The sequence below is a fragment of the Odontesthes bonariensis genome, chromosome 7 (genome assembly GCF_027942865.1).
Source record: "Odontesthes bonariensis isolate fOdoBon6 chromosome 7, fOdoBon6.hap1, whole genome shotgun sequence".
NCBI classification, from domain to species: domain Eukaryota; kingdom Metazoa; phylum Chordata; class Actinopteri; order Atheriniformes; family Atherinopsidae; genus Odontesthes; species Odontesthes bonariensis.
The window spans coordinates 22,782,917-22,807,933 of record NC_134512.1 but is presented as its reverse complement, the minus strand read 5'-3'; the positions used below and the strand labels follow the sequence as shown (position 1 = coordinate 22,807,933).

The 25,017-nt window shown below is 40.7% G+C and overlaps 2 protein-coding genes across 2 annotated transcripts in view; one reads left to right on the top strand and one right to left on the bottom strand.

Annotated features, from left to right (window-relative positions):
- Nucleotides 1-6,663, top strand: part of LOC142384140 (1-phosphatidylinositol 4,5-bisphosphate phosphodiesterase zeta-1-like) — a 31,958-nt gene extending 25,295 nt beyond the window's left edge. Inside the window, exons 10-11 of the mRNA XM_075470125.1 lie at nucleotides 6,189-6,338; nucleotides 6,581-6,663. Of these exons, the coding sequence (XP_075326240.1) occupies nucleotides 6,189-6,338; nucleotides 6,581-6,663 (233 nt within the window). The remainder of the gene's footprint in view (nucleotides 1-6,188; nucleotides 6,339-6,580) is intronic.
- Nucleotides 6,664-6,777: 114 nt separating this feature from the next.
- Nucleotides 6,778-24,802, bottom strand: pik3c2g (phosphatidylinositol-4-phosphate 3-kinase catalytic subunit type 2 gamma). Its single transcript, XM_075470126.1, has 33 exons — nucleotides 24,701-24,802; nucleotides 23,816-24,279; nucleotides 23,623-23,702; nucleotides 23,247-23,404; nucleotides 21,132-21,246; nucleotides 20,932-21,043; nucleotides 20,475-20,545; nucleotides 20,229-20,292; nucleotides 19,983-20,108; nucleotides 19,749-19,779; nucleotides 15,910-16,093; nucleotides 15,647-15,769; nucleotides 15,264-15,392; nucleotides 14,940-15,054; nucleotides 14,721-14,854; nucleotides 14,419-14,607; nucleotides 14,068-14,161; nucleotides 13,783-13,877; nucleotides 13,052-13,232; nucleotides 12,817-12,924; nucleotides 12,611-12,703; nucleotides 12,381-12,510; nucleotides 12,165-12,301; nucleotides 11,913-12,082; nucleotides 11,636-11,792; nucleotides 11,422-11,531; nucleotides 11,152-11,320; nucleotides 10,420-10,538; nucleotides 10,226-10,322; nucleotides 10,060-10,123; nucleotides 9,878-9,957; nucleotides 9,651-9,776; nucleotides 6,778-8,340 (listed from the first exon to the last, which is right to left on the bottom strand). The coding sequence occupies exons 2-33, from the start codon at nucleotides 24,197-24,199 to the stop codon at nucleotides 8,179-8,181; spliced, it is 4,107 nt and encodes a 1,368-aa protein (XP_075326241.1). The 5' UTR covers nucleotides 24,200-24,279; nucleotides 24,701-24,802; the 3' UTR covers nucleotides 6,778-8,178.
- Between the last annotated feature and the right edge of the window lie 215 nt (nucleotides 24,803-25,017).

The window sequence follows — 25,017 nt, the reverse complement described above, 5'->3', positions numbered from 1 at the left end:
CTTTCCTCTGTGAGGGTTAAAAGGAGGTTCGTTGTGTTCTGCACGTGAGTAAGATCGCTCTTTTCTGGGCCAGTGAGGTTTCGAGTAGCCGTCTCTCGGATGAGACGGTTGAGTCTGTGATGTCTTGTGACTCTCACTAGACCGTTGTGGTCGGGTGTCGTGACCAGGTGCCTTACCCCTTTGGGCTCCTTCGAGCTCCATAGGTGGGTGTTCGGCGTTCAGCGTCAGAACAGTGTTATGCTCTGGCTGTTTAGCTTGTCTGTGTTTCTGGAAACCTAAAGTGGCCCACTCACGGAGCTGCACAATTGTGGCTGTTCGCGGATTAGCCATAACCCCCAAGTGGTGACTAGTAACGGGATGGAGATTTTGGATGAAGAGCGTTTTGAAATTTATATCTTCCTCCATTCCCTTGTCGTTGCGTGAGCCAAAATAAGCTTTGAGGAGACGGTAATAGTACTGCTGAGGCAGCTCACTACGTCCCTGTTTAACCATCATGGCGGTACTTAGACCAGACTGAGACAGCTCATCTGAAAATTCCCTCTCCATCGTTTGACAGAGAAGTGCATAATCATTTTGGATGGAATCAAGCTGACGTTCGATGAATCTACTTACTTCACGGCTGGACGTGATTTTAATCAAGTAGATTTTGTCCGTAATGGATGCGTTTGGAAATCGACGCAAATAGAAGTCAATATCATTTAAGTAAGCTCGGGTGTCGTGCGGCCCCCCAGGAGTGGGTTCGAACCTTGGCACGTTGCGAGCGATTTTGTCTAATTCTCGGTCAGAAGGTCCCAACGGTGTGTGGTTTCCCGGAGCAAGGACCGACTGATCCAGTCTGGTTGGTTCTGGGGACTCACCGTGGGCTCTGAAAGGATTTGGGGTAGCTGGCCCTGTTGGGGGGAAGAACGACTCCCCCTGGGCTCCCTTACAGCTAAAACGGCCTTCCTTTTCTGGTTGAGAGGTATCATGCATTTTCAGTTTGCGTTCAGCCTCCAAGGACTGACGTAAATCTCTCTTTGCATTTATCAACTCTCCTGTTAGGCGTTCGTTTTGCTGATACGCTTCATTGATTTTGTCTTTAGCTTCGCCGAGGTGTTCCTGCAAAAGCTGTATCTGTTTTTGTTTAGCACTGAGATGCGTCTCATAGGATGCGACTTCAGTGTTCAAATCCTGCACTGTCTGCAGGGCATCGTGGAGAGGTTGTTGCGAGTCCTTATGGGCTTTATCAACCTCTTCCAGTTTAGCTTGGTTAGCCAGCAACTCTTGTTGGCACTGCTGGAGCGATTCCCCAAGCTCCCCGTTTATCCCTTTTAGTTGATTCATATCTCTGTCTGATTGTTCAACCTGGGTTGTTAATTTCTCTATTTGGTCAGCAGCCTGGCTTGCTGTCCTTTCAGAGACTTCTAATTTATGTTGGAGGAATTTCTTTTCCTCCTGTAATTGCGTTATCGTTTGCGACCGAGTTTTGAGTTTTTCAGCGGCTTGCTCCACCACCTTATGGGCATGTTTGAATCGCGCGGAGAAGACGACAGCTAAGCTCCCCAATAACTTTGTTAAAGTTTTGTCTTTGGGCGTCTTCGCTTCCACTCCTGCAATAAGTTCTGACACTATTGCCCCGAGCTCGTTGGGGTCAGTGCCTGTTATTTTGTTGACATAACCTGGAATTAGCTCTTCAGTCAAATCCATCAGGGTGTTTTCCATTGCTTCGAATGGATCGTCCTGACTGGACGTGTCAGAAGTCATGTTGATTTGTCGAGAAAAGTTTTGTTAATCTATTTGTTTAGGCGTAACCGTGGTAAGCAGTTAGGCAAGTTATAGACTAAGTTTAGCGTGTCTGGAAGAAGGGAAGGAAAGTAAGAAAAAGAAAATAAAAAAAAAAAAATAAAAAAAAAATTCTTTCAATTTAAAATTAATAAAATAAAAAAAAAAAAAAAAAAAAAATAAAATAATTAAAAATTAAAATTAAAATCAATGATCAAAAAAAAAAAAAAAAAAAAATTTTTTTAAAAGTTTTATCGCTTAAAATTATTTAATTCCAAATTGCTTTTGAAATTAAACTTAAAACAAAATTAACTAACAACAAGATGGAAATAATCAAACAAAAGAAAATTCAGAAAGAAGTATTCCTTAATAAAATTTATCTTACTTGATTAAGCCAAATTATTGATAAGTTCTTTCCTTCTTCCAAGTGTCGTTCCTTTTCTAATGATGTTAATTTTGGGGTGTCGCAATTTAGGAGTTGTGGATATAATCCACCGTTTTAGGTTGACTCTCTTTTAACCTTAAAAATCAGTTACTGTTGAGTTTTCTGATTTTAAATTGCCTATTTATTTAAGAATCGTTTTTCTCTTAAACCCTTAAACAAGTTATGCAAACAGTCATTGTTAGTACAGGAATTAGTTGTGAACCACGTGATTGCTTTTCAATTCAATCACTTCACCACAAGTTACAATGGCGCTGGTCAGATTTGTTAGTCAAACACCATTTCCCAGAATTCCTTCACTTTGTTGTAATTAACCAAGCTACCAGCAGATGACGCTAAGGCTCGTTCTTGTGTTATGTGCAGCGGACTTCCAGGGGAAGAGTGAGAAAGTGCTGACGTCAGATGTTGACGACTTTGGCACCTCCCACTCAGGAAGTGTCAGTGCTGTGTGGCTCTCAGCCCACAGCAAATTTTTAGCTTAGCAGCCTCACGCCAAGCTTTTAAACAACATTCATGTCACAAGCAAAGAGAAACACGGCGGTTTCTAACACAGCTTTTATCAACAGCTTTGCAGAAAAGACAGCAGCAGTTTGCGAGACGTGGCAGTCTCCACTTTCCACCTTAAACTTTTAAGGGGCTTCTAAGCACTTCAGCGTTTCTGCCGACGTGCTGACTCAATTGGTCTCGTGAGCGTTTCTCCGATGACCAAGTTAAAACAGGCTTCAACTCTTCAAAATTGACTATAACTACCCTCTCTTCGGGAAGTGATAATACACACGCCGTATAGACGTTACTTTCACCGGCCACGGGAGGTTTCGCCGTAGGCCTGTCAAATCTCCTGACTGTTTGTAAACAAACCAGCCGCAAAAACTCAGGTAGCTACTTCTGGTTTTGCACGGAGTCCTGAGTTCAGCAGATATTAACCGGAGTCTCGCGGATAATTATCTCTGTTTCTCAGAGCGGTTAGATCAAATGATGGATACTCGCACCATTAATCCCCACTTGGCCATATATATAATTGAGCGTTTTTTTAACACGCTCTTGCATGCAAAATTACTTAAGGCGGAAGCACACTCAGGCAGCGCTGACGTGTTCCGTTTCTGTGTTTTTGTAATACTTTCTTACTACAAAAACAATTCAAACAACAAGTTTATGCGTCCATAAAGTCTGTTATTCGGCTCTATATCTTTGCTTTCGTTAACTCTTAACTGCAGGAAACAAACAGTTTGTAGAACAATGCTCACACACACAGGCAGTTTTGCTAAGCGCGGCTACTTCACAAATCGCCTCACACGGGGCACCAAAATATATGTAGCGTTGACACGTTATTAATTAATATTTACCTCGAAAATAGCTGGGGCACCACCTCTTCTGTTTAATTTGTTACGTTACAGTCCAAAGAGGAAGACTGTTTAAAATCTTGCAATCCTAGTATGTTATTTTAAGAATCAGTCTCATTCTGAGTCGTGCGTCCTATTTGGATTGGTAACCGGCTTTAGTAACTGTCTGTGACACTTAAATGGTTTAACATAAACATTTATTCAACATTGCACAGGTATATAGGTGTATAAACAATTGATAAGAGACAGAATATGGGTACTTTGCAATAGTTGTAGGGAAACACGGTTGAAAGGGAGAGATGACTTAGCTAAACGGGAGGACTAGTGGCCTGGGGTTAAAACATTAATACTGAGTCTGGTTCTTCACACGGAACTGCTATCACTTCGGCCGGTTATTTCCTACGGATCTCTGCACAACCATCACCCAGAGGAAGGATTCAGCACTCCGAGTTCAGCAGAGTTCCACTGCTCCAAAGATATCAGACTTTATGCACCTTACTTTGCCGTAGAGTATCGTGGTTATTTACAAGGTGAGCGTCAGTCCTTGGAGACCACGTTTCCTTGGTTACCAGCGGCTGGGCGTCGTTGTTGGAGACCACGTTTCCTTGGTTACCAGCGGCTGGGCGTCGTTGTTGGAGACCACGTTTCCTTGGTGACCGGCTGGGTGACGTTTAGTCGGCTGTTCTTCTTGGGCCGGGCGGTGTGATTTAGCAAACACTCGCGTGTATCGGACCAGACTTTTATAAAAAAAAGGGAAGTCTAAAAAAATGGGAATTAATAGTTACGGAGAAAAACAAGAGTTGAGCTAAGAGCAAGCGATAAGACAAGAGAGAGGTCAAAAATTGTAAGCATAAGCTTAGGGGACAAAGGGAGTGGTCAAGGCTTGGAGGACCACAGGGAGGTCCCAGAGTTGCGGATTTTGAGAGTAAGCAGTAAGAGCGAGCTAAGAGGGGGAAGATGGTAGATATGAGAGCGTGAATCTCTGGTGCGCTCGGGTTTTAAACTCGAGGTCACATGTCAGCTTTCGTCCAATCAGAGTTCAGCTGGCTTTTGACCCAAGGGAAAAAGGGGGTTGACCATGCTGAATTCATGAGACAAAAAGGGGGGATTCTGCTCCTTTCTTATACCGTATTTAACCCATATGACAGTGATTTTAGACAATATAATGTTCTTAACAGACAATAATGTCACATAAAAGCAGGCATAAACACAAATATGAGCATGAAACACTTATTAGCATACAATACTTCATATTATCATGACAAAAATGGTAATGACAACTTTGCTTGCTGTTAATTTAGAATGATCTGCAGCTGTTTGAGTAATACCTGTGGAATTAAACCCTATTAGGTCATGCCTTGCACATAATGAGAACATTAACATCCGTAGTTGAAATTGTCCATGGTTGTTTAGGCTGACATATTGAAAAGTGTCCGTTATCCATGTCCTTTGGGGGGCACTGTGGCTCCATGGCAGAGTTTCTATTAAATCCAATTTTCCATACCTTGGTAAATACTCCATGTAAGAAAATGGCGAATGTTTCAAAATGATCTGTAGATTTATGCAGTTCCGATTTTAACAGTTTTATTCCAGGAGAAAGTGAGGATTATGGTGAAAGTTCTACTTTCTAGAAAATAGAGAGTTGAACATTCCTTTGTAACAGGCCAGGAAAGAAGAGCAAGCCTGGTTTGTTTCTCTGTCAGAGGGTGTCAGTTTGCATAATTTATTATGCGTGGCTGGCGTGGAGGAGAGAATCTCACAAAGAGACTCCAGTTGGTCGGAATTCACATCTGGGTCCTTATCTTCTTTAGGTAATCCGTTGAAAGGGTCATAAACCGTGAAATGTTTTCGATGTCAAGACATTTGAAAAGAAGGGGGGAGGTTAATGTAAACATCTCCGTTCTCTGTCTTTCCTGAGAGCACGCTACAATATGATCTCAGTAACAAAGTTACTACGGTTATTCTTTATCATTATAACAGTGTTATGTGATTATTTGAGCTGGACTAAACCCATCTTCAAACTGACTTAATTACAATGTCAAATGTGTATGAATCACAACTGCGCAGGAGCCCACCTGTGTCACTTCACAGGTGGGCTCCTGCACAGTTGTGATACTTTCTAACTCACTTTGTATAACATAAAGGCCCACGCACAGACTCGCAAGGAAAAACCTTATGTCATCCTTGCACTTTTTGCAGACCTGTGTTCCATTGCTGCAAAAGTTTCAGAGCACTGTGAAGAAAAGCAAGCTTCTCAAAACAAGTTTTTGTAGAAAGACTTCATCATTGGATAATTCAAACTTGTGCAACCTTTGAAACTTTGGAAACATTTCACAGAAAAAGTGAAGTCAAGACTGTGTCTATTTCTCACTATATTTCTCAATATTTTGGAATAGCAGTCAATTTTCTGCCCTCTCTCAGCATCTTCTTATAACCATTATAAGCCATTTGTCTGTGCTGATGCCAAAAACATTCATAATGAGCCATTTAAATTAATTAAATGAAGTCTGTAACAAACAAAAGAAAAAGCTTTATTAATCCATAAAAAGGGAAATTATACAAATCTCAATCAAGCTATTCCTGGTTAAATAAAGATTAATAGAAAATGAGTCATTTGCACAGGTTTGTTCTGGTTACCGTTACAGCTCTGAGTCCTCACTGGGATGCCGACATGAACTTCAGCATTAGCGTCCCCGAGCTCTGCCTCATCCGCTTCTGTGTTCGAGATCAAACTGGTCTTCTTAGCAGTGAGTTTGTGGGCCAGTACACGCTGCCCTTCACCAGCCTAAAGAAAGGTGAGCCATAGGGCAGAACAAACAACCAGAGGTGGTGGTGGTGGTGGGGGTTAGATGATATCAGATAACACCGTGGACCATCATTGTATTTCCTCCACACTCGGTGTCAGCACTGTTGAAGGTTACTCTCTGCTCTGTGGATGAGCTTTTATGGAAATGACCCTGTCTATCTATGACGCACATGTATTTAGCAGTCATAGATGTACACATTTCTTTTCACGCCTTCTCTTCTCCACCTCCAGGCTACCGGTGGGTGCCTCTCCAGGCCCGAGACGGATGCAGCCTGGATCCAGCTTCTCTCTTTGTCTTTGTCTGGTATTCCTAAATACTCACAGACAGACACACATAAGCAACTTGCAATCAGATAGAGAGGCATGTTTGAACTAGCAACAACAGCAGCAAAAATGCAAATAAATAAATCACAAAGCACTATTTTGTTAGATATAAATACAAGTTTATTGTCCAAAAATAGATGTTCCTTTTTTCTACTGGCTGCACTTTGAGCTGAAAAGGAACCAGAGGATTCCAACAGGGCTGAAAAGACAAAAAAATGATAATTCTATGCTTGCATTTGTCATGTAATCGAGAAATCCCTGGAGAAACAAACTATATTGCAGGAGTAATAACTGATGCAATTATTAAAGGAATTTTTGTGGTGAAGTCAGCTGTTCAAAAGATCTTACCAAACTATAAGAAATCTTTTTTTTTCTATTAATCATCGCCTCCAAAATAATAGATGAAACTCATATATTAAGACTAAAACTGGTGAGGGATACCAATTTTACTCCATGAATACAATTATCAAAGAGTAGCGAATGCATTTTCTTCAAATCCTATTTCCCAGAGACAGACCCATCAGGGAATATTATTAATAGTCTCCAAAGAGGTATACATTATTGAACCAAATCCAGTGCAGGGAAGTCTATTTCTATCCTTGTTCATCACTAAATCCTTTGATGAGGAAAAGGAAAGTATGGGTCAGCAGTCCCATCAAGATGGAGATGGCATTAAGATGGCATGAAGGCCGTCCTTAGCCAGAAAAGTGTGAGCGTGCACGTATGTGGGTGTGTTTTCAGGGGCATTTGTGTTGCCGTGTGATAGTATGCCTTAGTGCGTTTGTGCATGCATGTGCTCAATCGTTTTTGAATGTCACTGATGGATAAGACAGCGGAGGGAGTGAGGGGCAGTGTGAACTCAACCCCTCCGGCCAGAGAGGCCGTTGTCATCCTGCTCACACACTCTCCTCAACCCTTTCCCTCACTCACGCTTCAATTCCACTGGTCAAGGACATCCAGTTAACACAGCCTGAAGGGACAAACACACTGAGTCTGGACAGGTAACAAGCAGCCAGCTCTAAACGTCCCCCCCTGCCTAATCTGTCACAGCAACAGTCTCCACCCCACATAGATAAACATGCATGTTTTGACTCTGAGAGAGGCAAACAAATACAGGGTATGAATAAAAGTGCAAGTAAGATGAGCAACATGCTCTTTTTTTTCCCGCCCCATCACCAGGGTAACACCCATTTAATTAACATTTAATTGGAAAACAATGATAAGCTAAATTGTTCTTTACACAGTAAACAGTCCCATACATCTGGATCTCAGCTTTGTAACTTCATCCAAACACCACGTCCACTGTCAGTGATTTTAAATCTGTAGTGAAGAAGTTATAATGTCATAAACAGTATAAATGACACACATTGTTTAGTGTTCATTGTACATCCTAAGGTGACTCTGTGTCTCTTTGAGAGTTGAAAAAAAAAAAAAGAACGTCTGAACGGATTTGCTCCCTCAGTGTGATGACACCCCCTGCTGGCCGCAGGCCTAAAGTGCAGCTCTCAGAGTAAACAGTTTGAGAGGGGAAACCACATCTCCTTGTCAAGCATGTCCTCCTCCAGTTTAATGCTGGCTGCAGCAACAAAAGTCCTCTTGGTTCTCTTGCTCTTCACTGTGACTTCCAGTTGCACCCCATACAGCAGCGGGACATAGTCATACGTCAGCTGTGAAGATGAGACAGACACTTCAGCGATCAAACAGGTCTCTATTCAGAAGTCTTAAAATGATTATTTCAGTTAAAATGCATTGATTCTCCAACAATTTACTTTTTCAGTTTTATTTTAATTTATAGCACTGAGTTACTTTACCATTTCTTTATTTGCAAAAAAAACTATACAGCATGTTTTCTAATTTTATTCAATAAAACCGGTGTCAGGTAGAACCACCGTTGTCAAAATGAACATAACCATGTTCGATTATTGCTGTAGTTTATCAAGATTAACATTAAGTGGTATAGCTCTGTTCTGGGGTCTCTTCCTCAGCTGCACTTTCACATGCGACTAAGAAATACCCAAGACAAGAAAAGACCCCTGAGTAGAGCAGAACTGCAAATATGAGATGGATTAAGCTGAGGTGTGGAGGTAAAGGGGGTCTCTAAAGCAGCTTTTGGAGGAAGCAGCCAGGGTATACATACAATTAGCTGATGTGGGCTGGTGTTGAGACCAGCTTATGAACCAATATGTGGGCAGAGCTTGACCCCCTGATCTGCTAATGATTCACCTAATATGATAAACATTTAGCTTATCAAGAAAACTTAATGCTTGTTACTGTACACCGCTGCAGCCCTTCTCTTCACCCTTTATTTGAAACACTTTATTTTAGTACAGTCTGCTCTGATTAGCCAACTAGCCCAACCAAAAAAGAGGTCAGGCTCTGTAACCCAAATTCAATAGCTCTGGGAGATTTTTTTGCTCCAGAGCTTCACTGAGTGAAAAGATCTTAAAGTATGTCAATGGAAGCCACAATAAAGCCAGCAGCATTCTCTAAATGCTAAGGAAACTCAGTCATATCACAAGTGCAGGCATCTTATATTTACTCTTGCAGCCAACAATGGATAATCAACTCTGCTTTGCTTGTGGCTTAAACATTTTTATAGTTAGAGTTAGCAGGTGGGATTGTAGCTAGTAAGTAAACATGTCAGACTGTGAGGCAGCCTTTGAAGGCATACAAAACCAGCTGCTTTTTAAGACTTAAGATACGTTACATGATGGCATAAGTCACAGAGGAAAAACCTGGTTGACAAGGTTTTACAGACTGTTCAGGAGCAGTATCTCCTGTGGAAGAATAACTGCCTTCAAAATGAACTTTGCGCTTTGTAATTTCTTAAATGCATAACAAAACTATGTAATATATTGAAAAAAAGGGGAGAACTGTCCAAAAAAAAAAAAAAAACACAATGAATGTAATGGTATACCAAAGATATACACAAAGGTTGTGATAAATATGGACAGAGGATAGAAAGGTTGGGAGATACCAGCTCATTGAAGGTGGGGCTGTCATTATTGCGGACCACCTTTGTCTTCCTCTTTGAGCTCTGCTGAGGGTCTGGTCTCAGACGTGTGACCACATAGGCATCGGGGTTAGAGCCATTTGCATGTTTCTGTTGAAAACAGAGAAAAAGGGGGCCGTCTGCTTATGAGCACATCATCTTTTATTTCATTGTTAAAAAAAAAATTGTTGATAATATTAAATTAAACTCACAATGTTTTTTAGGTGTTTTACCAAAACTAAGAGCTTGCAGTTAGAGTAAGAGATGCAGAGTTGGATCTGAGGACAGGCTCCTACAACAAACCAGTGCCAGAACATCACAGCATGGCATATGTTGTAAATAAAGTGATATCAGCACAATCATTCTTTAGCTGTTTTTTTCTTCTGACAATTACCTGCTGCCACACTTTCGCACGCTTTGTTGGGGCCATCCAGAAACAAGCTGCACACATACTCATCCTGCAGGTAACACAGTGAGGTGTTTCAAATAAGAAGCAGACATTCGTGATCACAATGAGAAATCAACCAAAGATGCAGTACGACCAGGAAGAAAAAACGTACTCCCTTGCATGGTCCCTCAAAAAGCTCTTTTAGGTAATCATTCAGCTGACACATCTTCTTTCGTGGGGTGAATGGGATCTGATACCAGCTAGGAAACCTAACAAGGGAGTAAAAAGGGATGCAACAAGCTATCTTTATTATAAAACAAGCTGAGGCACAAGATAAAATGCAAAGCGAGCGGGGTGGTAACTCACTGAGGCAGCTTGGATTCAATGAAATATTTCTGCAGCTGCTTGTGGATCAGTTCAAACTGCCCAAATGTCTTCTCACTGGTCAGAAAACCATCATCTATGGTTATTCTCATATCATAGACCTGCAATTCACACCAAACAAACAGTCTTATTTAAGCTGTCAGGGTAAATGAATAAGAAGAAAGGGTTTATAACTCAGAGACTGTGATGAATCTCACAGGCAGGTTAACAGTATTAAGTATTAACTATTTATGGTTTAGTTGAAAGCACTGCTCTTATGAAAGCCCTTCATGTGAAGCCCTGAATCTTTTATGCTCAGTCTAAGTACCCGGGTAATTTCTGTGCTCCACTGTGCCTTCAAATGACTAAACCTGACACAAGGAAACTTCCTCTGATCAAAGAGCAGTGAAATGCCAACAAACATCATCAACAGTAACACTCCATTTGACTCTGGGAAAAGAGGCTTAGACTTTCTGAATGCACCACTGCTGCCTAGGAGGCTGTTAAGTGACAACAAACACACACACATGCTGTCAATCCAAGTGCTCAGACTTATTTCCCTCAAATCAACAGTGTGTGAACCTGCTGTCAGCTAACGGCTGTTTTATCAGGTCTCCAGACTATTAAGATCTGACTCAAAGCTCTCTGGTGCATCAGGCGAAATCTCAGTACAATGTACAATGAGCCAAACTTTTTCTCAATCACCACAACACAAAGAGCACCGTGCAGCCTCACCACATTTTTCCCCTTGTCAGAGTATCCCAGTATGACAGCCTCCTGGATGTTGCTGTTGGGAGCAGGGACTGAGTCTCGGCGTGGCGACGCTTGTTTCTTCCCTTGAGCCATTGCATGTGTGAAGAAGTTAAACTTAGCTGCAACACAGTCCATGCTCTCCTTAATTTTCCTAAATCAAGGGCAACACAACCACCAGATTAATGCAGTTGCAGAATTAAAACTAATGTCAGGAAGACCAACTGTAATAATGTATGTGGTACATTGAATTACTTTGTAAAGTAGGAGGTGGCTTCCATTTCTGTGTCATGAGGTCTGAGGTTGTTCTGGACGTACTGCAGGTCATTGGAGTCCTTCAGCTCCGGCATGTCTGCACGAAGCATCTGGAAATTCACATCAAGAAAGTATACATATTTTACCTCGTATTTTTTGTTTTTAGAAATTGCCGGGAAGTTCACGCTTTGGGTGTTGTTTAAAAAAGTCTTACCAGCTCCAGCAAGCTGAGTATCAGAGCAGAGCGCCCTCTGACTATGTTGTAAGCTTCACAGCAGAGCTCCACAAAGCGATGCAAGCGCTGAGGCTTCTTCCCTCCACCTGTGATGAAGTGCTGCATCTCGGACGTGAAGATGAAAGGTGATCTGTCCCTGTTATTGAGTGGGAGACAGTTGCTGTTGATTCATAGTGTCGTCTCTGACTTAAACTTTCATGTACCCTCTTGCTTGTACAACGATAGCGTCGCAGAATTGACTTTCTTGTCAACTTGCCTTTTAAAGCTTCCAAACTTCTGTGCATTGCCCATGATTTTGCCGAAGTCAATGTGGAACATGTGTCCACTGTGCTTCAACATGATGTTGTCATTGTGGCGGTCGCAGATCCCCAGGATGAAGGTGGCCACACACCACCCTGCACATGAGTGGATGAAGTTCATCACAGCCTGCACAGACACAGCAGAAGAGGGTTACACAATGTGGCAAAAATCCATAACAACAAAATGTTAGGTGAAGTAAAGGCATAACCTTCTCATAGTCCTCCTTAGTTTTGTTCCACATGTGAAACCATTTCTCCAGTGAGTCCTCTCGAAATGTCCCACTCAGACCCCACTCCTGATGAATCTTTCCCAGAGTCACCGCTTCCGGCACTACTTCCACCAGGCCTGACAACCATAAAGGATGTAGGTGTGGATTAATCCAAAACATGAATTCATGAGGTATGAGCTATTAATGTCTCCTTACCCTGAGCTCTGCCTGTTGAGAGACACCTGTAGGTGATCATTTGCAGGTCCAGTCCCTCCTGGAGCCACAATGAGTCCATCGCACGGACTATCTGAAGGACCAGCATGTCCTGACGCAGGTTATCTCCTGTCTGAACAACACATTTGTATGAGAGCTTTGCTTTGTTTTCCTTGAAGGGGAATCAAGCACAAACCCCACACAGCTCAATAAAGTTTTATGTTATCACCCACCTTGCAGATGACACTGAAGCTCTTGGCCAGAGGGTCGTTACAGATGAATGAGATCCCCAAAGGAGCAGCATTGGAGTTGTAGAACTTACAATCCTGGATGTAACATATCACAGAGTAAACACCCCTTTGGAACTGTTGTCTAATGTGTGTGTGTGCGCGTTAGAGTGATGAGCGATGATGTGTAGTTTGTTGTGTGACGTTCTTACATCCAGGTTTATTGCCTTCACAGTGACTGCAGGATCCAGTGGTAAACAACAGCTGATCCCACCTTTGAAGAAGTCATCAATACGCATCTTTTCTTTGTTCAAAACATTCTGCAGACAAAAGCATATGATAGCACTAAAAGCTTACTAAATAAAGTTCTTTTTACATTCATAGACATAAGGACTTACAGGCCAGTGAGAATTATGACGAATGGATTCAAGAGATCTTTTAACAGACCTTACGTTGCGCTTTGTCTGCAGTGCGAACTTTCTCAGCTACGTGAACAAGCACACGAACCAGGCGATTTTCATGATCCAGCTCCTGCCTCAGTGCTCGACCACAACAGTGCCGCAAGGCACCCAGAACTTTACTAAACCAGCTCTGATAGTAGGAGTCAGTAAGGGCATCCTCCAGCAGCCTGCCAGTATATTCAAACGTCAATTATGTTAACACAGGGATTTGAAAAGGTCTCTGTGTACCTTTTCAGTTCGAAAACATGACAGGTATGTCAGGAAAGCACAGGTTGGATAAAAAGGAGAACAATCCTGTACATTGTTTCACTTACTGCAGTAATCAATATTCATCACATATGAGGAAAAGCATCACACATATACACTGCTTTGATTATTATTACGTTTAGGCCACATAAATGAGTTCATGAATCTTGTTCATGGGGGATCTTGATGTAAACATCTCAACATCTAAATGCACGTATAATTAACATCCTGGTTCGTAGGTGACATAAATCATGTACTAAAGATTAGCATATATTAAGAATATCAACCAAGATCCGTGGAGTGCTCCAGATTTTTCTTTGTTCACCAGTTGAATTCTTTGTTCAATTCATTTTGATGAAATAATTGAGCCAATCTATGTGTATGTAACAGTTGCTATGCTTGTGAGTGTATGTAAAATAAATAAATGAGATGGGAGCTTTAAGATGAGGGCTTTTGGTTTTTATGACTAACCAGTAGAGCTGCTGGGCGATTCGTATGTTCTTCAGGGATCTCTCCAACAGAAGCATCACCAGAGGTCCATCCAATTTCCACTCACTTTTCAGAGCCTGCAGGATATGAGGTCTGATCAAACACCCACCAAACTACGTCCCACCTGTTCTTAAATTTAAACTGCGATGGCTCAAAGCTGTTAAACATTATCCCGGTCTTGTTCGTAAGTGTTCAAAATGAATGCCATGTTTTGTCCCTGTGATAGAATTCTTTATAAAAGTTACAAATGCATGTTACTTAGCTCACCTGGACCAACTGTGGCAGAAACACCTCCAGTTCTCCATCTGGTATCTGTTCAAAATACTGAACCGCAGCCTTTCGTACAATCTGATCAGGAAAACTGGAAAAGATGTTTTTATGATATAAACAAGACTGTGGGAAACAGGAACTCACTTATGGTACAGTGTATAATATTTTCTCTCACCCCTTTGCAAAATGCACATATCTTACAATAACCCTGGATTGTAATTCACTTAAGCTATATGAGATGAAAATAATAACACAACAAACATTTCTCCATGTATCACAAATTATCTTTGGTCTTAGCAGCTTTACACCATGACTCTGCTCATATCTCCCTGCATGAAAACATCCTACCTGTCAGTGAGCAAGAAGAGGGCCTCCTCAGGTAGATGGATGAGCCAGTTGTCGACAACTGTATAGATTTCTGTCAAGTCTTCAGGCTGCCATCGGGGTACTCCACCGAGCACCAGGTGGAGGAAGGTGCTTCCTTTGTCACTGCAGTAACATTTACTCCACAGGAAAGCCTTCTCATTTTTCGTCAGACTAGTGAAGAAGAAACAATTTTCAAATTTTTGTTGTGATGTAGTTATTGTTACGGTTGATGATCTTTGTAATAAAAAAAAAATAAAAAAAATAAAAAAACTCATTCTACTCACAAGCAGAGGCAATGCTTCTTAGAAACGTTCAACATTTTCCGTTGCACTACGTCACACGGTTGACTGAACGTGGTCGACCCTGGGAGAGCAATAGGTCTCTGATACTCCCACTCAAACTCATCTTGGAACTCAAGCTAGGGAACGGAAGTAGGAGGAATGTTTGAGCATGTATATGTGTCATTTGGTCAACATGGGGTTGAATTGGTTTGTAATGCTGACCTGCAGTATGACCCCCATGGCCTGTCTGTGGCTGTCAGAGAGGGCAGGGGAAGGAGGAAAAGGCAGCTCAGCTAGAGTGGACATGCTGAGCAGGACAGATCCTCCTACCAGAGTCCTAAACGCACAGTGTACACATTATACGTAACTCATTTTACCTTCATTCAGGGCTCCCAGGCTGACAAAGAAATATTTTATGAAATATGATTTGCAGATGTGTTGGGCACTCCACCCATTTTAATTATGTCCCTTAGCACATTACTTTACTTTTCTACTACAAAAACGTTCGAGGATGGTACAAAGGAATAAACTCTGTTGAGAGCCTACCTGTCATTGTACAGAGGTAGTACAGCCCAACTCAAAAGCTCTGGGGTTTTGCCTCGCTTTGAGCCTTTGAGGCGAAACGTCAGCATGCACTCATATGGAAGCTGATTTACTGGGACAGGGAACACCATCCTGACAATTACAAACAGACACATTAAGGCATAAATGTCCCTTCTTCTCTGAACATTGTTAGTTGGCATATTTTGCCCCTTAAATCTTTTGCACTTTTAGTTTTAATTCCTTTTACTTTGAACAAAAGAGTAAACATCCACACAAACATTCAATTTCTTCTTAATGAAGCCTTATTCTTATGTGAACAAGGAAGAAGAAGAAGTTATATGCAATAAACATGTACATTTCCAGTAAGGAACACATTCAACCCTTACATCCGGTTACACTGGATCTTGTTTCCATATGACAGGGCGGTGCTGATGTTTTCAGAAATGCCAGTGTCACAGATATTTGTTTCTCCATATGTCAAGTCACAGGAGACTGAAAAGGACTCATAACTAAATTGATGAAAAACAAAGAGAAAACAAAACAAAAATGTAAAGGATATGGTCAACAATTGCGTTTGTGTGTACACATTAGTGCCAATATGTGTGTGTGAGCGCACTGTGCATGTGTTCGATTATGAATGTGCACATACGTAGTTATCCAGGTGGGCTGTAGCTTGTAGAGAGCGGCAATATTGAACTGCAAGATTTCATGATTGTTGTCAACATCACAGGTTTCTGGGGCCCCAATTATCCTCTGGACTCTGAAGTTTGAATGGAAGTTGTCAAAGTAGATCTGCAGCATTTTTAGCAGCGCCCCATGGAGCGTCATCGCAGCTGGAATAAAGATAAAGTTCAGACAGCTGAAATGTTAATGCCTGAAGGCTGAAAGCTGAAGGGTTTCCCATAGCTCTCGTATCACTGGAAATTTGTCAACAGACCTCAAAAGAGACAATCAAAGAATCTCAACATTTTTAGCTGGTCACAAAACAATTTCACAAGCTGGGATTTTGACAATGTAAAAGAATTGAAATTAAAAGGTCATTTTGGATTCAAGTGATAAAAAAATATTTCATCTTTAAAATCCTCATCAAATCAAATTTGATGTTTATATTTTTGTATCTGCATCCGACCCTACAATTAAATTTTTTTTTAGTTTTGTCGGTATTCCCAATATTTTAGAGTCTGTTACGCTTTGGAAAATTATTTTGAAATGTTGACAACTGTTCCTGCTCCCAGACGTTTTATTGGTTTTGCATCCAATGCTAGAGCTTTGCCCAGAGCCGAGTGGGACCTGATCAGGACTGATTGGAGCTGACCAATTAGAGGACATGAGACTTTTTTGGGAAGGGGGAAGCCTCCCTAACTTCTCTTTAACAAGGAAATGCATAAATATGCAGGAGAAAATAACACTTTTCAGCTTGTTTCAAGGAGATAATCTTGCAGTGTTTTAGAAATCAGGTCATGTTTTATTCTATGAAGTAGCAAGTAGAGAACTTTGTATTCATGCTAATGAATACAAAAGACATGATGTTTTTTTTTTCTTCATTACATCTAATATGATTGTCAAAGTAATCTTTTTCAAAAGGACTTCTGGTTCTTGTGGACAGCATGTTTTGTGAGTTTAGTTGAGGGGCTATGATCAATCAATTAAACCAAAACCTTTTTTATGTAACACTTTTCTAACAAAGTCATTAGACTTTGCTTAAAGTGCTTAGACGAACGAAAGCAATTACAAAAATACATTTGATGATAAAGAATAAGATGTAATAAAAGTAAGCTAAAAGGCATATAATTAAACAATAAAAATAAAATAAGACAAGATAAAAACAAGATAAAAACAAGCACAGTACAGTGAGACATTAACCAAATGCAATGGTAAAAAGATAAGTCTTAAGATGGGATTAAAAAGATAGAGGAGATTCTGCAGATCTGCAGTTCTTTGGGAGTTGATGCTGCATAAAAGGTGCATAAAAACTAAGAGCAGCTTTCCCTTGATTAGTCCTAGCTCAGAGGACAGATGGTAAAGCTTTTCTGAAAGATGTAAGCTGCCGAGGAGGGTCATAGAGAACCAGAACATCTGAACCGTATCTTTGTCCTTAACCATTTAACGCTTTATAGACCAACAGCAGTATTTATAAATCCATTCTTTGCTGAACAGGGAGTCAGTGGAAATATTTCAGAACCGGTGTGCTATGATGTAGTTACTCGGTCTTATTGAGGGCTCCAGCAGCGGCATTCTGAATCAGCTGCAGCTGTCTGACTGAGTTTTGCAACCAACCTGTGAGTAGGTTGTTACAATAATCCAGTCTGCTCAAGATAAATGCATGAACTAATGTTTCCAACTCACTCTGACACATCAATCCTTTGATTCTTGAAATATTCTTGAGATGACAGTAGGCTGACTTTATAACCAAAGTTACAAACCTGACACCCAGGTTTCTGGCTTGGTTTTAATATGAGTGAAGCTTTCAACCTTTTCTCTGTGCATTGACCATGATTGTTTTTTTTAAATCACCTGTGTAAATAAACAATACCATTTGAAGCCTGTAGCAATTAAAGAGATTAATCCTGCTTTTCAATCTCTTCAGAAAACAGGCATCATTGTTCCCTCTGAAAACTCACCTGTGCGCACTCCATTGTTTCCTGTTAAAAAGATTAGAGATGCTGGCCAGCCAGATGAATGGCGCTTTGTACAGGACCTCCAAGCCGTGAATGCTGCATTTCAGCCAGGTGCTCCCACTGTGCCCAATCCACACACTATTTTGTCTCAAATTCCATCAGATGCACAGTTTTTCTCAGTTGTTGACCTTTCTAACGCATTTTTCTCTGCCATTTTTTTTTCAGACAGTTTTGGTTTGCTTTTGAGTTTGAGTTTCCTTCAGGTGCTCTTATCCATGGTAAAGGCCTCCAGTCAGCTGATCGTGTTCCATGGACTCCTGAGGCTGAGTCAGCCTTCACCCAGCTTAAGCTCTTCAAACAGCTCCCACTCTTGGCATCCCAGATCCTCATAAACCTTTCATACAGGCAGTTGATGAGAAGCATGGTTGTATGACATCTGTTCTTATGCAGGAACATGGGGGGCAGGCAAAGGCCTTTGGCTTATTTCTCAGCAAAATTGGACCCTGTGGCTGCAGGCCTGCCTGGTTCTCTTTGTGCTGTGGCAGCTGCAGAGAAAGCTGTCTTTTGCCTACAGCAATTTTGGTCCTCACTAACTCAGGAAATCCTGTTGCTTGTTGCAATGCCAGAGCTGATGCTGCAGCTAACCAGGCAGCTAACTCTCTTCCTGTTTGCAAGTGGAAGACACCCTCACAGATCTCCATGCTTTGCAAACGTTTGCTTCTGCACATGAAAAACGCATTTGGTCCTCCGCTGGTGCAACTCATACAGATGGTGTTTGGCTGGGACCTGATGGTAAACCCTGTCTCCTCAACACTTTTTCCCTCATTTTGCAAAATTGACACATGGGTTAGACCATGTGTCAAAAGGGGTGAATGCACTCACTGCTCATTGGTTCACAAAAGGGTTCAGCTCAAAAATACTGTCAGTCATGTATGGTTTGTGCCACACAGAATGCAGGAAAAGTAATATACACCCTCCACCAGAAAGACCCTTTGAACATTGAATGATGGACTTTGTTGAACTTACACCAGCTGAACGGAAGAAATTAAAGTCCAAGTTAGCCCAATTTTGTGAAGAAACGGGTCTGCCGTGGACAAAAGCATTACCCATTGTGCTCACCTATATGAGGATGAAAACCAGAGCTAGAGTGAATCTCAGCCCATTTGAAATTTTATTTGGCAGACCTCTTAACCTGAGGGTGGGACTTGTAACCAGACCCCTCCCCTCCACAACTGTTTGTGATGATGCCATGTTGTCTTACTGTCAAAATCTCTCCACTGTTCTCTCTCAAGTTTCACAGAGAGTGAAAGCAGCACTTGGTCACCACACGTGCGAACCATGGCAGAAACATGTTTTGATTGTTTATGATGCCTTCGTTTTAAACTCACGTTGTGTGCAAACGCAGGCTGATGTCTTACAGATGAAGTTACTATTTCTCTTGTTTCTTTTGAGTTGATTAATATTATGGTATTATTATGTAATGGAACACGAATTCTTATATGCATTATATTGAGTGTTACTGTGTTTAACCTGCAAATGACCTCGCTGCAAGATAACGCCATCTTTGCACTCTTAGATGTGTAATAACCAATGGGTTCTGACTTTTTCACCTCTAAAATGCGATGCAACAATTAATATGTGACTATTTCACAAAATGCTGTAACACTATGTTTTATTTTAAAGAGTTAGTTATGTGTGCCTTAACATATCAAAAAATAAAAAAATATTTTCTGTAGACACAGATCAATAGCTTGAATTTATGTGACCATTTCACTTTTTGCTGCGACAAGAATCTGGACCAAAGCTTTGCGTACGCCTTTCTAATCATTATTCCGAACCATAGAGTCATACACATCAATGAGGTACTCACCAGCTTCACACTCAAACACCTCATCTGGACTCTGTAAAACAAATACAGAGATGCCGTTTGTGTCGCTGATCAGTGGCATGCAGAGGTATTGTCTGATTTTTTTTAATTTTTATGGTTTCATTGTTTAAAAAGGATCACACAAAAAGTCAAATAGTGACTTTAAGGTAAATTCAAAGGGTGATTACACAAGTAAAACACAGCAAATGGCTGAAAACATTGTATGTGACATCATACCAGAGTGATGGGTTTGATTCTGTTGATCCTGCCGATGGCATCCTCTAAGTCTTGACTTGATACCCCGCACAGAAGATTACTGATGGTGCGAATACTGCTCGCAATCACATTAACATTCATCCCGGACTACAGACATGATAAGATAAGTCTTAGGTGAGTGAAAGTATTAGAAAGTCAGTTTCTGAGATGAAAAATACAGACAATGACACAAAAAGATTCATCACTGGTTATTTTACATCTGCTGACCTTATTTATCATGAGCTCTGCCACTGCTTTGTCGTAGCGTTTGATCAGCTCTTCCAGGCTCAGCCTGTGAGAGAAGGAGTGATAAAACAAACACTGATGCGCAACTGGTAGTGAACCACCAAGTAAAGCCACCTCTCCAACTGTTTTCTGTAAACAGAACCTGGTTGGATCTACGCACACTGAACAGTTGTTGTTGAAAGCATTTCACAAAGGTGATGTGTGATGCAGGAAGACTCAACAGCTTACTTGTTAGTGTTGTAGACACCGACTGGACACAGGAACTTGTACAGTTGGCATTCGGTTCCGTTGTCTTCGGCCTTAAAGAAGCAACACAGCTTAAAACATTGACTGCTGTGTAGGATCAATTCTAGTTTATTATTGATTGTTTTTTATATAAAATTGACTATATAGCAAATAAAATACATGTTATATAAAACAAATCCATAGCATGTTCACCTCCATTCTGTTCAATTCTTGCAGTTTAATGCCAGCAGTCATGACGTTTTGTGTAAAGAGAACAAAGTCAAGAACTCAAGGTGGAGGCTTTTACAGCTACAATAGCCCTGATGATGACAACAAGCTTGCCAAGGGCCAAACACGAGTGATTTTAAAAGGAGTATTTTGAGTCAAAGTTGACTTGATAAGGCATCTGGTACATGATCATTACTGTGAGGGATCAGAGAAGGAGTTTGAACTGACTTACATTTCTGGCCAGATGGTGTTTGAGGTTGTTCATGTGGACTAGTCGAAGGTGCAGCACAAGTTTTAACTTGGAATAGATCTGAACGGTCTCATGCATACCAAGCAGCTCATCACTACACAAACAGGTGGGAGAGTGTACAGTAAATAGTACAGAACATCAAAGTGGATTAGTGATTTGAACAAAAAGACTGACAGACTCACTTTCTGAGATACTCCTCTGAGTCACAAAGCTTTAAAACATAATCCCCTCTCATGTTGGGAGCGAAGTCCAGCAGCTGTAAGATCTCATCAATCAGACTCTTCACCTTCCTGTTCACTGAATAAAAGATCAGAGTTCAGAGTCCACAGACTTTTGCCAACGAGCTGCTGAGCTCTTCAAAGAGACTGTGATTTATTACATTCATGGATCAAAAGTTTTGGTATCACAATAACAAACACTTCAACATGGAACTGCTGTACAACTGTAGAGCCTTCTATTTCGACATTTCACATCACAACTCACTATTAATGATGTCTTCATTACCCATATATTTCTGTGTCCAGTTAAATGTAAGTTAGATCCAAAGCTGCTTGCTGCATTACTAAAAAGTTGATCAATTCTCAACGATAAACCTCAACGACAAAACGTGATAAAAATTGTAACTAATTAAAATTGTCCATTTTACATCCATAAATGCAATTGAAAGGCCCTTTGTTTGCTTTTTGGGTCATTCACAACACACCTAACCCTCCAAGATCATTTCATCTACAAACTGAAAACGACATTAATTCTGATCAAATCAAATCAAACTTTATTTATTTAGCACCTTTCATACTAAAAAAGCAGCACAAAGTGCTTTACATAATAAAATCAATAATCAAATCAATTCATGCATAAACTCACACACAACATCCCACCGACAACCACACTGCACACATACTACCCCCCCACCACCCCAACATGAGCAACATCAATATCAACAACAATCAACATTAAAATCAACATTAAAATCTGACTTGACGCTGAAGTGAGGAAACGGTATCTTGGGGATCTGTCCACACCGGGAGCCAGCCCACCAATGACCACAGAGGCCACCACCACGGGGAATCGCTCAGATCAGGGCAGGCCGGCATCCACACCACAGCCAGGGCTGCAGTGCAGGATCCCCCAGCCACAACGAACCAGGGCGATCCCCACAGTAATGACCCCACAGACCGAGTGGGCATAGTCCCCGATGTGGAAGATCTCCATGAGGAAAAACACTGGATAAATAAGTGTATAATAAGTAATAAAAGAATTTAAAAAAAAAAAAAATAATAATAATAATAATAATAATAATAAATAAATAGATATTTTAAATAATGGATGAATAGATAAAAGTAAACTAAAACAAAAAAAATAATACTAATAAAATTAAATAAACAAATAAAATAATATATATATATATATATATATATATATATATACACAATAATAAATAAATGAAATAAAATTCAGCTGTAAGCTAAACTAAAAAGGTAGGTCTTGAGCCTCTTTTTAAAAACATCAACATTCTCTGCAGCCCTGAGGTCCATAATAGTGGAACGACGTCTCACCATTAGTTTTTGTTCGAACTTTAGGAACAACTAAAAGGCCGGTACCAGATAATTTAAAAACAGATCAGATAGATAAGAAGGCCCAAGACCATTAAGACATTTATAAACAACTAAAAGAACCTTAAAATCAATCCTGAAATGCACGGGGAGCCAATGCAGCGATTTTAAAACTGGTGTAATGCGTTCCCGATGTCAAACCTCAGAATTTCACCAGGCCCTCATCATTCATAGGATTGAGTGGAAATTTGTGCTAATTATCCACTAGAACCCTAAAAAAAACGTAGAATTGATTTCCTTCTACTCGTGATACAGCTACATTTATTATGACTGGGACGGATTTCATGAAGATATACGGTTTTTAATTTAGTTTGTGAATGATTTACAATTGTAAATATATTTACTCTTAAATGTTCAGCAGCGATTTGTGTCTTGCAAATTATCCCTTTGAATTCATTAATATTCTGAACAAATCTGAAGTGTAAAAATGAGGGATGGTGAGGCTTAACAGAATCACAAAAAGTTAGCTCAGAGAGATGGTCATCCAGTCAAAAGTATTTAGAGAAAGGCTTCGGGATCGTTGAAATTAATATTTATAAGTTAAAAGAAAATTTCCCATGAATTTTAAAGTAAGAATGTATCACAGGAACCCAGAGGGTTAGATCAGTTGGAGCGGCCCTTTTGCCGTGGATTTGCCTGTGTGAAGTGTAAAGTGAGGGTGAAGCAAGGACGTGAGTATCTCACCTGCTGTGGGTATGGGAAGCTGGTTATTGTCCTCCTCAGTGGACACACTAACTTCCACCTCCACCTGCTGCAGCAATGCTGGGTGGATGTGTAACAATCGACCCCACACCACACCAGAGTTATGAAGACCATCTGAGTGCTTGTACTTCAACGTCAGTCTGCCGGAAATAGCAAAAACAATAAACACAGGTTGCTAGCGTGAAAGTAAAGAATGAAAAATATGTAACAACTAAAAAAAACTGACTATAAGTTACCTTTTACTGATTCCAGTTTTATAGAAAGCAGAATCTCAGATAAAGACCTTTAAATTCACTGCATAGAATTTTATGTTTGTCTCATTTACATGACTAAAACTTAACTTTGGTCATTGCCTTACTTGGATATTGCGGCTGAAAAACAAGCCAGCGCCTTGGTGCTGCCATCTGGAGAGTCTATTAGGCTGATAGTCCATGGATTCTTAAGAGGGGGGAAGAAACAAAAAAAAAAAAAGGTTACTTCCATAGTTTCTTGTTTTAATTTGTAGAAGAGCTTCTTGTTTTCATTGAGAGAAAACGAGGGGGAACACTTACCTGAGTGTCTACTTGTGTCTTGGAGCGAATTAGTTTACAGGAAAGCTGATTATTCCCGTTCAAGGGTGGTTTTATCCTGGGGGGAAGAGGAGGGGGTACACGGCTCGGTCCAGCGGGCGTACTGGGAGCCCGGGTTCTGCGTGGAAGTGGTGTAGGGCCATTTGTGCCCTGGTGGTTGGTATCCCCATGATCTCCTATCCCTGGTGGTTTGGGTTGGAATTCAGTTGGGGACAAGAGTCCATCCAAAGTTCTCTCATATACATTAGGAAAGACTTCATAATAAAGATGTGAGTCTTGCAGATCATCTCTCAGAGGCATTGGAAGATCAGTGATGCTTGCATCTTGTCTTTGGAGTGGTGGATTTATTCTTTCAGGAGGATCCATTAGATTTTAGGGTTTTGTACTATCCTTCCTGGTTGCTCACTTCACAGCAGGACAGACATTGAAAGACTATGAGATGGTGTCTAAAAAAAGGAAAAGGAGAGAAAAAACAAAACAGTGACAGATTAGGTTTCAGTTACATCAGTTTGTGTCACTTACTTCAGGAAGTAAGCAGAAGTAAGCTCTTTTATGAGTGGAGTTAAACTGAACCTGAGGGTTGGTGTTGGGCTAATCATTAACAAGCTTTCAAATCTTAACAGGAAATCTAGCAGAGGGCGCCACTAAATCCAAGTCTATAGCAATGCTTTGCTACGTTTTTGTGAGACATTACACATTCAATAGATCCATTAAGTTATCATTACAGTTTGATATAAAGCTCTACTTTGATACAATAAAACTGGACTTTTTTGGACATCAAACATCTCTGATAAATCACAAAGCAGCTTGCTTATAATTCTAAATCCTAAGATTGATCTGTTCCAGCATAGTGAAAGTTCATCTTACCATTAAAGCTCCAATAACCGGAGTCCCATCCTGAGTCAAGGTGAATTTGTCACTGAAGGCATGCTAAGCAAGTTAAACCTGTACTGCAGAAGTTCTGGAAAGGGTCTCAACTATGGTTCCTCACCCCTCCCACGGTCCCTCCCCCTCTCCCACTTCCTCTCTTGCAGCCCACAACATTAACGTTCCCTCTGCTGGTGAAAACGAAACATTACATTTTCAGTGCTTTGATATCAGACAAGTACATCTCACTTATTTTAAATATTGAAGAATGAAAAATGTACAGGCACATTCACCATCTCTACCACTCAGAGCACTCT

Bases quoted from the DNA above. Each gene is read 5' to 3' on its own strand.
- pik3c2g (XM_075470126.1), bottom strand. From the start codon at position 24,199: ATGGATCCTCCTGAAAGAATAAATCCACCACTCCAAAGACAAGATGCA. The intron at 12,302-12,380 runs GTAAGGAGACAT...TATGGTTGTCAG, and splicing joins CTCAACAGGCAGAGCTCAGG to GCCTGGTGGAAGTAGTGCCG. The intron at 8,341-9,650 runs GTATCTCCCAAC...TCATCTTCACAG, and splicing joins GCCCCACCTTCAATGAGCTG to CTGACGTATGACTATGTCCC.